Below are 13,999 nucleotides of genomic sequence, written 5' to 3' on the forward strand. Positions count from 1 at the left end.
AGCTGATGTTTTGTCTGCGCGCGGTAGTGCAATCAGTAAAGAAATGGGTTCACGTTAATGCACATTCACTCCGAGAGTAATCCACACCCGATTTCGACAGTCGACGCCAAAGCTGCATTAAGAGTAAGCTGCAAACCTTTCAAACGGCTTTGGTCGGAGCCGATCGTTGAACCGATCGAACAAACTGCTCGATGACTTTCACCTCGCTTAGTTTAACATTGTGCCGCTCTTTTTACTATGTTTTGAGCCCAATTTTGCTATGCGCATAGTGCCCAAAAATGGACGCTTCGGAACGCAACGCGATCGTTGTGCACACGTACGGTGTGGCGTATAAACAAGCTAATCAGATGACACCATGTAGATGTCGCTACAAGTGATCGGGAGAGAGTTACCTCCAGAGATCTTTTTTTTTCTATTTTTTTCCCTAAAATTTAGGCTTTGGGGAAGCTGTGGCATTCAGTATTTCTTCTCTCAGGTTTCATTCATACTTTTTTTGCCCCGGAGGGATGGTGATAGTAGCAACAGAAAAGAACAATGCCAATATGTAGCCACCCTCCATTGGAGCAAATATACAAGTATATGGGTGAGGCAAAAAAGCTATATTTAGACTGGATGAACAAAAAATAACTTTTCTTTCTTTATCCGACCTTCCAACATCTGAAGTATTCCTGCCGCTAAAGCAGTGTTATCAGGATCACGTGATAATTCCTGGAGGAGGAGGGCTGTAATAGACCACGGCAGAAGGGTGTCCCTCTTGGGAACAATATTGGTTTTCCATAGAAATGTCATGATCTTCTCCCCCCCCCCCCCACACATCGTGGTGCAGGGCCGTTGGATCGTGCGGACCGCCGAAGTATATATTGATTAGTTGCATTAACTCAATACAACTAATCAATACTTCTAAAGTTTTCATAAAATAACACTTAATGCTGCTACTACGATGCACTCATTAACGCGTTCGGGGAAGGCATGGCGTGAGATACATAGTAGGACAATCTCCGAACGATCTGAGTTCGAATCCGAGCTACGCCGCGCTTCAACTTTTGCCGACTCTTTGAATGGTACCATCTATCTTTCGAAAGTACAACTATTTGCAAGTGGTCATTTTATTGACGTCATTTTTTACGTTTCCAAAATGGGCATAATGACCATTTTACCACGTCATGTTTGAGACATTTTTATGACTTCCAAAAAACGTTTTTATTGACGTCAAGCGACAACTTGTGTTCACTGAAGTGGGGGGGGGGGGGGGGGAGGGGCGTGCTCTGTAGTAAATTTATAGCATGAAAAAACAATGATAGTGATTGTTCCGAGCCTTTTAGGGCTACAGCCGTGTCAGCCCCATCCTTGGGAGGTGGGGGGGAGACAGGTGAAAGGACACCAATTTTGTCCCCGCGAAAGAATTTGTTTTTAAATTATCATAAATTTTTTTTATTTTTAATTTTGATCACGTCGATCTTTACCGACTATAGCGAACGACAAAATCGTACAGTATACGAACGAGTTTTCAAGAGAAGACCGACATCGGACTCGTTCGTCATTAACTTTTGTTGCGACATAACTTTCAGGCCGAATTTAAAGGAGCACCACAGTGCTTCCAAAAGTGTGCGTCGGAGCGTCGTGGTGATCGTCGTGGGGTGTCTACCAACAGGACCGCCACTAGGTGGAGCAGGTAGGTCTTGTGCTCCGGGCGCTGGACGGAAGGGGGCACCGAATGCATCCTTTAACTGTTTCTATATTATATATGGGCGCCAAAATGCTTTCTTCCCAGCTGGAAAAGTATCTAGTTGCGGTGTTGTCTATATATACCAGTACCTCCTCTAGAGATAGATCTACAGTGTTTCCCCGAAAATAAGACCCAATCTAATACTAAATTTTCGTCCAAAACATGCACTAGGACTTCCATATTTTTGGCAGAATATCTTTATTTTTGAAGACAACAGCGAATTGCAAAAGCTGAACTTTGATTCTTCAAATCAACGACTAAAATTATCCTCCCAACTCACAAATGAAATTACGATAATTACGACTACAAATAAGAATATTTTTTTCACATATTCTTTGTAATTCACTGCAATTCGAAGTGGCATTTCATTTCCACGATTGGCGACTTTTCTGTGATTTCAGCACGAGTTAGTAAATTAATTTTGCTTACTTTTTGGCGATAATTGGCAATGTCCCGTATTTCGGAGCCCAATTTCACGTATTTCTATCGAGCAAATATGGGCAGTACAGTCTTGAAGGTTTGTGATCCGAATCCGTGGTGGAAATATGGTCAGGTTTAATCTCACATAATCATATGCCGGTTAAGGTCGTTCATCTGTGAAATAAGCTCCATAGTATTCTTCCCTGGTTTGACTGGATAATAATCCTGAATTGGAAGGCATATATTGTATTCTTTTTGTTTGTATTTTATTGTTGCTTCATTTTCCTACGAATTTTTTGGCTGGTTTTCGTGGCGATCGAAAACTTTTTACAGGTGAGTTTCCAAGGTAAATTCCTGCTGTAGGATAGTCACCTTATCGCCAAGTTTTCGACTATGCCAAATCAGCGATATGTCGCCAACAACCATGCTCTCTGACACGTTTGTGAATGTTCCGGTGAATTTTCCATAAGCTTGGTCAGCGCCAACATGGCGACTAATTTTCGCGCCAAGCAATCGCCACAATCGCGAAGCAGCAACATGTACATTAAAAAAAAAAATTCAATTTGTTAATGTGAATCGATCGGTGGGAACGGAATTTAATTACCCTTATGGGCGCCAAGTTGGAGCCGAGTTGCAATCCTAGTGCAACTCAAGGCATAGTGTAGGGAACTAGTTAATAGATTTTTTAGATAATAGTTTTTTTACCACTCACCAGGGCTGTAACTAGGTTGGGGCGGCCAAGGCACTGCCCCGACCTGAATAGTGGGCCTTGAAGAAATTTACTTATTTTGCACAATAATAAACTTTCAGGAAGGAAAAGTCTGTCCCGGGGGCCCCCCGAAAAGGCACACTAAAGCCCTGCCGCTCACCTGTTTTTTTTCTCATCCTCCTTCCTTTATGGCATACTATTAATCCTTAGCAAATACACATGTGTAATAATCTACATGAATGGACGGTGCACTAGTACTAATGAATTGAAAAATAAAAATCCTGAAAATTAATTAAAATTCACCGGGAAATACTGTGGCAATAGTGGGGTTTGGACTTGCAGAAAAGGACTGTTGTGCGACAGAAACGATCAAATGAATTAATTTACAACGATGAAAGAGGCAATTGCATGGAAAAAAAGTTGCCAAGTTGGCACTTTTGAAAAAATCAACTACCTTGATCAATAGAATGGTGGGATATTTCTCCCCCTCACGTCACATGTTTTTTTTAATTATTTCTTTTTTCCGACAAAAAAGAACAATTTTTTTTTTTTTGTATCTGTCTCTCCAATGTTGTGTTGATTTAATGTTATCAAGATGTATTTTTTTCTGCCTCTAGTGGGATGGATGATACTGCGAGCACTGCAACATCTGTAGATGATAAAACTGACGATTTTCCTGATTCGCCCACGAGAGATGCTTTGGCTGATGGCTTGACAAGTTTATTTCGACCTTCCGTGGAACAACTTGATGAACGTGTAAAGCTGACAAGGTAAAAAGCTTAGAAAATTTTTTTATTTTTTCGACAAAAATAACACAAGGAATCACACATCCATTAGTTAAGTTATCGCCCTCTATTGGCTAAATATAGAACAAAAATAAAATAATTAAATGTACAAATTGAAGACAACTTAAATACTTAGATTCTCATAATGTATTTACCTTACCAGGGAGTCCCCCATCGAGAGGTTAGTGCACCAACCTCTCGATGAGTATAAAAAAAACAACCCTGCCGTTCGGAATCAGTGATAAATTGTAGGCCCCAGTCTAATTAGCCCTCATGTGCAGAAAATGACCGTGGTGCGACAAAAATGATCAAATGATCAAAGTATTTACCTTAACCCAGTAACATATTTCCCATTGATAATAAATGTTTCATTCAATAAAATCATTATGCGGTTGATGTGTATTAACATTTGACACGTGAAGCGTAATGTTTGATTAAGCTGGGAAAAGTCATTGAAAGTATCACATTGAGCGGGGAACTTTAACATTGTCTCCATGGGGGGAAATTTTGGTGCCGGAGGATTTCATCCGTTCAAACAGAGTATTCGTTATCCGAATTAAGTGGGGCCGACTGTTTGTGCTTTGTAGAGATGATTATTTTTTAAGTAATGATGATCGGGCTGTGGTTTTTTGAAAAGCTATACATAAAATGTCTCATTTGCCAGGTTGAGTCAAATGGAGTTGCGACGACAAATCGACAGTTTGGCCGAAGGTATGATTTAGTTTTTGTTTTTCCTTGTGATATATATATGTGGGGGATAATCAGCTTTGACATATTACCTGCAGAAGTGCATTTATGGTTTTGCCGCCTGTGGGCTACACAAATTTTGCCGCCTTTCTCCCATTGTAGTCTGATTTTGCCTCTTGACTACTCATTCCTCCAATTTGTCAACCTGTGCTAGAACCCCCTCAGCCCCTCCCCCTCTGCTTATGCAAGTACATTTGTGTCTATAGGTCACTCCCACATTCTATAAGTCACTGCTTAGTCATTCACATGCTTGCACACTGTTTTGGTCACTCATATACTTGCGCACACTCTACGTCACTCTTTTAATTGCTCAGTAACATGGTTCCTTCCTTTATAAGTCGCTCTTTTGATCATTTACATATTCAAACATGCTTTAAGTCCTGGATTCTCTGAAACTGTTTTCTACGGTGCCGACAAAGGTATACTAATTTAATAATTAGTATACCTTTTACTAATTATTTAATATTAATTTAATAATATCTAAAGATTATATTAATTTTGCCACGTTTCTCCTATTCTACTAATTTTCTTGGCCACTCATTCCTCAAATTTGCCACTCATTCCTCAAATTTGCCACCCTTCTGAACTTGTCACCCTGGGATATTAGTCCGCTAAGTCCCCCCCCCCCCCTCCCCCATAAATATGCAATCACAATTGCCAATAGTGACAATTTCTTCATCAGTTATTTCATACTGATCATTATAGTCATAGAGTAGATGGGCTCTCCACTGTACAGTCGGGGTAACTAATATTAGCTGCAGTAGAGTCGGGAGCAACAAAAAATAGACTACACCCACGCTCGCAACTTGCAGTTCCTGTTGCCTACTGATGCATTTTTGTGGGGGGGGGGTTGCAGTGGGATGTCGGATAATACGGAATGTCAGATAAGCAAAGGTCGGATCAACGAGACTCTACTGTAATAGCTGACAGGTTTCAATACACAGGTCATTTTGTAACAATACCATAGCTGGTGTTCTATTGGTCAGAAACATGATCTTTTTCACATAACATGGGAACGCATGTGAAGAGACTTTTAGTGGCATGAAAAAAAAAAGAAGATAATTTTAACATATGAAATTTTGCATGCACACCAACAATCGGTTTGCTTTTTAAAGTCAAAGTAAAAGATTGTGGTGAGTTAACAGATAAATAATGGGTACTCAACAATGGTCTTCCCCCCTCTCTCACCATTTACTGTAGGTTAATTTGTAAAATTATTTTCTTTATAGTTATTTCAATTATTAATTACTAATAGTTATTGTTCAATTGTTATAATTTTTTTTCTTTTGATGATTTAAGAACATATTTAAGAGAACATGGTGAAGTCAGTTTCAATGTATTCATAAACAATTCTAATTAAGAAAATATATTTTATTAGCTACAAACTTTTAGAAAGGGGGAAAATTAATTGGCCGAATGACTGGTTAAGATTTTGAGATACCTTGGGATTGCCTCTGTAAGGGTTAATTCAATATACGAGCGATTCAGATTATGAGTAATTTCGTGGAATGAACCATGCTTGCAAATTGAAGACCCACTGTACAATAATTTCCTGCTTATAATCCATGTCGACTTAGAATCCAGTAATAAGGAAATTTCTCCGCCTTTAGAAAAATGTCATCCTATAATCCACACAGCGGGGTATAATCTGCATGTGAAATTTTTTTATTGTTACCTTTATCGCAAATAATGAGTTCTTAAGGAATGTGGAAGAGATTATTCACATTTTTTTCGAAAGAAAAAATTGCTGATTCTTATTTTGATATTTTAAATTTTTACTTGGTTTTTTTTTATTTTACTACCCATGATTGTATTTTATAATTCTGATGTTTGTCACTTCATTCCACATGATTGTAATCAGCGTTGTTTAACCCTTTAAGACCTGAGAAAGTTATCAGAAGCTAATCAGTCGATGGTGGATCTAGAGAGCTATGTGAAGAAACTGATGAATGCCAAACGCCGTGTCATGCTGGTGAATAACATACTGCAAAACGCTCAGGTCTTCTTCTTTTTCTATTCTTAAGAAGCATTTTTTTTCCCCTCCGCTTAAAATTTCTTTGGGATGGCTGTTATAGTTTTCATATTTTTGCAGAAGATTTGTAACTTGTTTTTTTTTTTAAGAGAAATGATTTTTTTTCTTTTTACTGGTTTACTCGTTTTGTCTCTACAATGGGGAGCCGTCTTCACAAAACCTTGTGGTCAGAAGCCACATACAAGTAAAACCATTGAAAGGAGGTGCCATGGTTACTTTTCACTGTATGGAGTGTTCGCCTTTGTATTAGCTGAGCCTGAGTGGTCTTTAAATGAAAATCGGGGAGCCATATCTCTTGCAAAGTGTTGAGGAACCCCTTTCTCAGCCGATGTCTGTAAATTCTGCTTAAGCTGCAATACAGGTATAGTTGGCGTGTTCCTTCCATCATTAATGAAAAAATCCTGACAAGTTCTAATTATTATTCCATATTGTGGCCCTCAAGAAAATTCACTTCAAAATTGTGTGTTGCTTTTTAACAGAATTTTCTCTATGGGTACATCAGAACTGCCAAGATTTTCTCATTAACAATGGAAAGAACACGCCACCTATATCCTCAGCTTGGACATATAGACTTTGGTCTAAGGGTTATTAACACTGCAACAGATGACACCCTGATTGGCATTTAAAAACCATTCAGGCTCAGTTGATACAAAGGCGAATTCTCCAGACTGCCAAAATAAACATCACCTTTCCCTTCAACAGGTTTACTTGTGTGTGATTTCTGACCACGAGGATCGGAAGATGGTTTTCCATTGTAGAGCCAAAATGCGTAAACTAGTAATAAGAAAAATATTCATTTGTGTTAAAAATGTATTGAAGATTTTCTGTGAACCAGGCAAAGTTTTTATTTTTTACATAATGTTTTAGTGCTTGGTTTTACGAATTTTCTTGTTTGTTTTGAAGTTTTACTTGGTTTTTTTTTTATTTTACTACCCATGATTGTACATGGGAAAACTATATTTGCATCGTTTTTGTCACATCACTGTCATTTTATGTTAGGAGAGCAATTAGACTGCGACCAACCTATGGTTTACTTCATTCATGCTTAACCAGTGGTCCTCCGGATCATCTGATGTGGCCTGCAACCTCAAATCTATTTTCGTAAAAGTGAACTGAATCATTATTCAAAATTTTCCCGTCAAACATTGCTTATCCAAATTTTTCCTCTTCACTGTGAATGTAAACAGGCTTGTGGTTAGAATGCTAATAATGTAAATTCTAACATAGATAGCTTCGATGTAAGATGATTCTGACATTTTGTTTTGTTTTAAAATTTTACAAAAATGCTGAACATTTTTTAGAACAAATTGAAAATTTTGTTAAATATATTTCATTTGATTTTAAAAAGCCCATGAAAGATTATCAAAATTACTTAAGCAGCTTATGGCATGTTTCCAGGTTTTTTAGCCCTTTCCGGCACTGTGTACTCATAGTGGGGACCAGTGTTATCTGAAAAAATAATTTCAAGAGTAATTTCACTCCTCTCCAAAATTTTAAGGAGTAATTTTGTAAAGAGAGAAGCATTTTTTTGATGAAAAACAGAGAAATAACTCTAAAAAAAACATCGGAAATTTGAAGTATTTTCACTCCTTAATGAAATTTGGAGGAGTAAAATTTAATTTTGATGTGTGAATCAATCATGCATCTAGATGCATATTGGCGAACACTGGTGGGGACCATTGCTTTTATGGGCTTTGCAAAAACATCTGCTCTTCAAAGGGTTAAGTGATCCACAGCATATTTCCAGATCACTCAAGTGATCGACGCCACTGTTCCAGATCACTTGAGTGGCCTACGACATATTTATGGATCCCTTAAGTGACTTGCAGTGCAAATCCAGATCATTTAAGTGACCCACGGGACAGTTTTATGTAACTTAAGTGACCCACAGTACAGTTCCAGATAGTTTGAGCAGCTCTCAGCACATTTTCAAATTACTCAAGTGATCTGTGGTGCATTTACAGATTACTGTAGATGCCAGTTAAGTGGCCAAATGTCTGAGTGGCATGGTGGTAAGATGCTCGTCTACCACCTTGAAGGTTGCTGTCACGATCCCAGGTTCAAATCCAAGGGAGGATATAGATAAGATAATTTCCCTAACGAGCTTGAGACGACCTACCGATAGACAGCGCCTTCATTTCCAACCCATCTCATTCATGGCAGTAAATTGCAATATAGCGATATGGCCAGAGTTGGTGTTTGGTGAAGTAATGAAGTGGATAGTGACTAATTTTCATGTTATGAAGTGGCCAACACACTCTGAAAGGTTGAGCATGCATGGTTTAAGTATAGGTTATGTATATCAGATGACTGGTCTTCCCCCCCCCCCCTTCTTTTTGTTTCTGCTTAGGGATATGTAATGTTTCCTATTATTAATCTTGTTTTGTTTGCAGGAAAGGCTTAACAAACTGCACACCAGCATCAACCGAGACATGTCAAAAAGGAAAGCGCTGCTGGAAAATGTGCCAACTTCTCCAGGAATCACTCCATCATAAAATTGTTCTGAAGTGATAAACACAGTGATTGTCTGTGTGGAACTCTTTCCAAAACATACTGCTTTGTTTTGTTTCCTCTGCTCCCATTATTCTGTGTTATACCAGTAGATTTATGTCAACAGTGATCTAAAATTTTAATGAATGTGAGGGTACTGGAAAATTGTTTGCAAAGGGAACGTGCGTGTTGCTTTTCTCGAAACTTGTGTTCTCTAGTGATTCATCCGTATTCCATTTGTTTTGCTATGTCAAATGGGTTGATTGAGTTATTGGTCATAATATCTTGATTTTTATAGATTACTATGTATAGTAACCATTTTGTTCAGCTGTTATGCATAATAACCTAATTAATTCACATTTACCCTAGCATATATATATATATATATTATAATTGTTACATCAGATTATGTGTATCTGTTTTTGTATGAATTAATTTTCTGAAGAGTATTTATGAATACGAGCAGTCTGTATATATAGAATTACTTATGCAGAGATGAAGTTTAATTCATACATAGTATGTAGTATAATATTGTATTAATACAGGATGTTCATAATTAAGGTGATGTGTTCTGAGCGGTTATTACTCAATGTGTTCTCAGCCTTAACTTGCCCATAAAAAAATTGTGAAATTTTAAGAACATCTAAACGAAGGGATAGAGAGAAGCCTCCTTCCCCCATTAAGACCAAAAATCTCAGCATAGCTTTTTGGTGCAGAATCATTATGTTTGTAAAAGAGCCTCACCAGCTAAGCATGATCTTGTAACCTTTAATACTTTTCAGCTAAGAAATGATTATGGAATGGGTTATTATTATTTGGAACATACGGACAAACTCTGTTATGATGGTAGAAACACCTCTGCTACAGCGTCAGTAATCAGCAGTCCTGACTGATTCTCCTAAACGATAATGTTAATGAACCTTTCTGTTGGAACGGATGAAAAGCAACCAAACCTTGGATATAACAACAAATTTTTTCCCCTCTTTTTTCAGTGACATTCTCCCAAGAAATTCCTATAATTGTTGCTGATCATGTCCATGGGATGTTCGTCTGTTGTTCTATTTATACCTAAAGTTGAAAAAAAAGATTTATTGCATGTGTTTTGCATTCTGACTTGCTTGTTGATGTGACTTGTATACAAGACATTCCCTTATTTTGCTCTTTTATTCTGTCCCTCCAAGAATTTTAAAGGCTTTTTTTTCTTCGTGATCACTTGCTCTCTCAAATAATGTTCCAGCAACAGTCATCAAGCATTGCTGGCATCTATTTTCCTTCATACTGCTTTTCTATGGTCATCATGTCTTTATGAAAACTTTCGCCATGTTCATTGGAAACATTACCGCTGTTCTCAGGAAAATAATAAAAATGTGCATCTAGGAAATGAACTTTTAAGGACATGCTGTAGCATTAAGTCATGTACGCATTTATCAGCTGTTGAAACAATTCTTCATAGTTGTTAGTTTTTTCCTAGAAAGTTTTGTGTTACATTCTTGAAACAAATCCATGTGATTTTCTCTTTTGGTGTCAGGCATTGCTCAAAATCTGTGTCTTTCTGAAGTTGTATTCGGGGACCCACAAATATTCTTTCCTTTATTTTTGCATGGATGGATTCATGGCTTTGAAAAACTGTTTTACAAGACCTAGCTTGATGTGAAGAGGGAGGAACATGATCACTGGCTACTAATTTCTCATTATATATATTTTTTTCTTCGACTTTCCATTAACGTTGAGGCAGAATCTTTTTTTTGTAATGAGAATTCCTGTTGTGGCTATCCCCTCACTCACACAGAAAATATCCAAAATTTTGGTGTAGTCTTGTTTCATACCTAATATTATGGAAGATACTTTCAAATCATCTCATATTTTTCATTTATTCTCATTGTGTTTCACTAATTTTGGCATTTATTTAAAATTAGTATGAGTCTTTAGTCATATTCGCATAGCTAACTGGAACAGAAGGCATTACGTTCCCAATATGAAGAACTCCCTTTTTAGACTATATTCTAAGGAACATCATTCTAGAGCATCATCATATTGTCGTTTCCCAAATAAGGAAGAAGACATTGTTCCCTATGCTTATGCTCAGTAATTTTTGTGTTTGGCTGCAGTAGCTTGAGTTACTTACATATATCAGTTAAGTTAGACATAGCTGAATAATTAAAAAACTGTGCCTGATAGCAAATTTCTATTTTCAGATTAGAATTTCCCACACCATGAACCTTTAGAAACAGATACAGTAAAACCTTGATAAAAGTCGCCACTTATGTCATAAAAAAAAATTATGACAGCTTAGGCAAAGTGCCATCAGTTTCAACGTGCATTGTTGCGATAATAAATGCATTGTTTTATAAATTAAAAGTAATATAACACTTATCATGTTTTGATATAAGTGTTATATAATAAAATACAATACTAACCATATAATATATTATACAATATTAACCGAAATTTTTTTTTTACTTGCTTTTAATCTATATAGACATTTTTACCTTTTTTTGAGCTTTTATTACTTAACTTTTTGTGGTAAAATATACTGGTGCACTGATTTATACTAGTAATTTTAAATTTAGACTAATCAGAACAACTCTTAGAATAGCTAGCATTTCTTCACAATAGAACTATTGCACATTAATTTTAAATATACATGAAATTTAATTTTAATTCTGTTTAGTAATGTTTTAATTCCTCGTTGTATCAGTAGTTCATGATACAACTGTAAGGTTACCTCGATCACATGGTCCACTTTTGACTTGAGGAGGGTCCCGGGCAGGGAAAAGCAGACTTTAGAAGGCCTCAACTTTGAAAAAAATCTTCTTTGGTTTTTCAACAAAGATAGTTTAAATTTAAAGCTCTAAATTAGTGAGGCCTCGAAGCTAGACCTGATTTCTGAATTCAGGTCTATCTTGAGCAGTCCCTAATGTTTCAAAAAACTTAGCAAACAAGCTTTCTCAATGTAACTTTCGTTACTTGAGCTGTTTCGTTTTGGCACATAAGGCTTTCATGGTGACTTTTGAACATATGGCAATGCTGTTATCAAGCTATTTTTTTTAAGGAAGTCATAAAAATAATCTGTTCCTCAAACTTTTCCATAGTGACGAACGAGTTAACTGAAATCAGCGACGAGTAAACGAGGGTTTAATGACATTACTGTCTATGAAAGCTGGACTTGACCGAAGAAAAACAACGACTTAGGGTTGATTCACATTTAACAGACACGGCGAACATTCTTTAACATAAAACCAATGAACATATTCATATCTATCGTATCGTGGCTGCGCAATCGCGGACAGACATTTGTGTGTTAAAGAATGTATGCCATGTCTATATATGTGAATCCACCCTTAACCGGAGCAACGACTTATTAGGGTGATGACTTATATTTCCATATAAGACAATTTTTCCTTGTAGAGCAGTGTTATCGAATAAAATAGTGTTTCACAAGGCCATATCGGTGGAGGCCTTGTTCCCCCCCACTCCCCGAAATGAAGAAAATGACAGAAAAAAGGGGGAAAGGTGGCCAAATCTATTGTTCTATCACTTTGGTCTCCCCCAAAATGAAAGTGGTCCCTCTCCGAATGAAATTTCTGGCAACTGGCCTGGTGTTTCAGATACAACAATCGAGAATATTGTCGATCAAAAGAATGCAAGATTCAATATAAAATGAAATACGTTTATTTCCATGAAAAGGTAAGAAAATTTTTTAAAAAAACGGTATGGATGTGAAAAGTAAAAAAATACATTTTGAATAAGTTTTATCACCAACCACCATATTTACAACATTCCATTACGTTCCAACGCAACATTTATTTTATATACACAAAAAATATATAAGCATAAAAAACGAGATGAAAGTTTAGTTCACTATCAAGAATGAAATTAGAGGATTTTATATGAGTTTATATATTATGTTCTTGCATCGTAGTATCTGTCTTATTTACATTTGGTAATATTGTTGCATTTTATTTTTACAACCACAGATTGTGCAGTTCTATTTTTGGTTATTAAAGTGCTATGGTTTGTGAGTATACAGGGTGAACTTGACCTAATCTGCCAAACAAAAGGGGGGGGGGATAGATGAGCCCCATGAGGAACATAAAACACCATAGCATCCCTATATCTAATCGTTTTCGAGTTACTGTGGATAAGGGATTATAGAAGAAAAAATGTGTCAAGTTTTTGAAAGATTTATAAGCAAAATAAGCATATATTTGAAAAGAGCAGAAAAATCTTATAAAGTAATAAATATATACTCTTTCCATCAGAATATCTGGATTTAATGGTGAGCTACAAGTGCTGAGAGATTGGGAAAGTGCAAAATCTGTAATTGCCAATTTCACAGACACCTTTCTAGCTATAATTTACTAAAAACTTGCCCATTCCACCAATTTCGGAAAAAGTCTACAATAAACCATATCTGTGTTCTAGTTCAGGAGTAATATAGCCCTTTTGTTTGCAATGCATCACTGAAATGGGTGTTTGTCGAAGTAAACATTTGACGAACATTCAGAATTGACGGTTACAGATTTTGACGGAAATTCGATTTTGCACTTTGTCAATCTTTCAGCGCTTGTAGCTAGTTCACCATTAAATCCAGATATTGTGATGAAATTGGTGTAACCTTATAGCAGATTAGGACAAGTTCACCCTGTGTACTGGCTACTGGGTGATTTAAAACTATTGGACCAAACTTTAGTGGAGGGAGGGGATAGAACACACGCCTGTACAACCTTTTTTTTTGGTAAAAAATTCATACAGTTAAAAATGGAAAGTGCTGGAGGTCACAGATTGATTGGGCAAAGAGAACCAATAGATCACCTGATCTGATGTGTCCCTAATTTTCTTTTTTTGGGGAGAAGACATCTGAAGAACTCTGTCTATGAAACTCCAATTCAGTCTTATGAACAATACGTCAGAATTTTGGCCATTCATTGCTGCATCTGAGTGGAATATGCCTAATGTGTTTCAGAATGTTCATCAATCCTTACATTCCTGTCGTGAAGTAAGTATTATAATATATGCGATCAAAGTAAGTACAACGAATGTGATTACTGTTGCTTTTTCCATCTTCTGTGTCATTCTTGAGACTCATT

General features: G+C 36.7%; 1 protein-coding gene across 1 annotated transcript; it reads left to right on the forward strand.

Moving 5' to 3' along the window:
• Nucleotides 1–2,305: 2,305 nt before the first annotated feature.
• Snapin (SNAP associated protein) lies at nucleotides 2,306–13,935 on the forward strand. The gene is made up of 5 exons (XM_089250589.1): nucleotides 2,306–2,479; nucleotides 3,473–3,625; nucleotides 4,305–4,351; nucleotides 6,268–6,386; nucleotides 8,813–13,935. Exons 2-5 carry the CDS (start codon nucleotides 3,477–3,479, stop codon nucleotides 8,912–8,914), a joined length of 417 nt encoding a protein of 138 aa, XP_089106715.1. The 5' UTR covers nucleotides 2,306–2,479; nucleotides 3,473–3,476; the 3' UTR covers nucleotides 8,915–13,935.
• The last annotated feature ends 64 nt before the right edge of the window (nucleotides 13,936–13,999 follow it).

Source organism: Pholcus phalangioides, unplaced genomic scaffold (genome assembly GCF_987345545.1).
Source record: "Pholcus phalangioides strain wild (caught in Gottingen) unplaced genomic scaffold, Ppha-v1.0 ptg000024l_1, whole genome shotgun sequence".
Taxonomy (NCBI): domain Eukaryota; kingdom Metazoa; phylum Arthropoda; class Arachnida; order Araneae; family Pholcidae; genus Pholcus; species Pholcus phalangioides.

Coding starts and splice junctions, on each gene's coding strand:
- Snapin (XM_089250589.1), top strand. CDS start 3,477: ATGGATGATACTGCGAGCACTGCAACATCTGTAGATGATAAAACTGAC. Junction 3,626..4,304: donor GAACGTGTAAAGCTGACAAG/GTAAAAAGCTTA, acceptor CTCATTTGCCAG/GTTGAGTCAAATGGAGTTGC. Junction 4,352..6,267: donor AATCGACAGTTTGGCCGAAG/GTATGATTTAGT, acceptor TAACCCTTTAAG/ACCTGAGAAAGTTATCAGAA.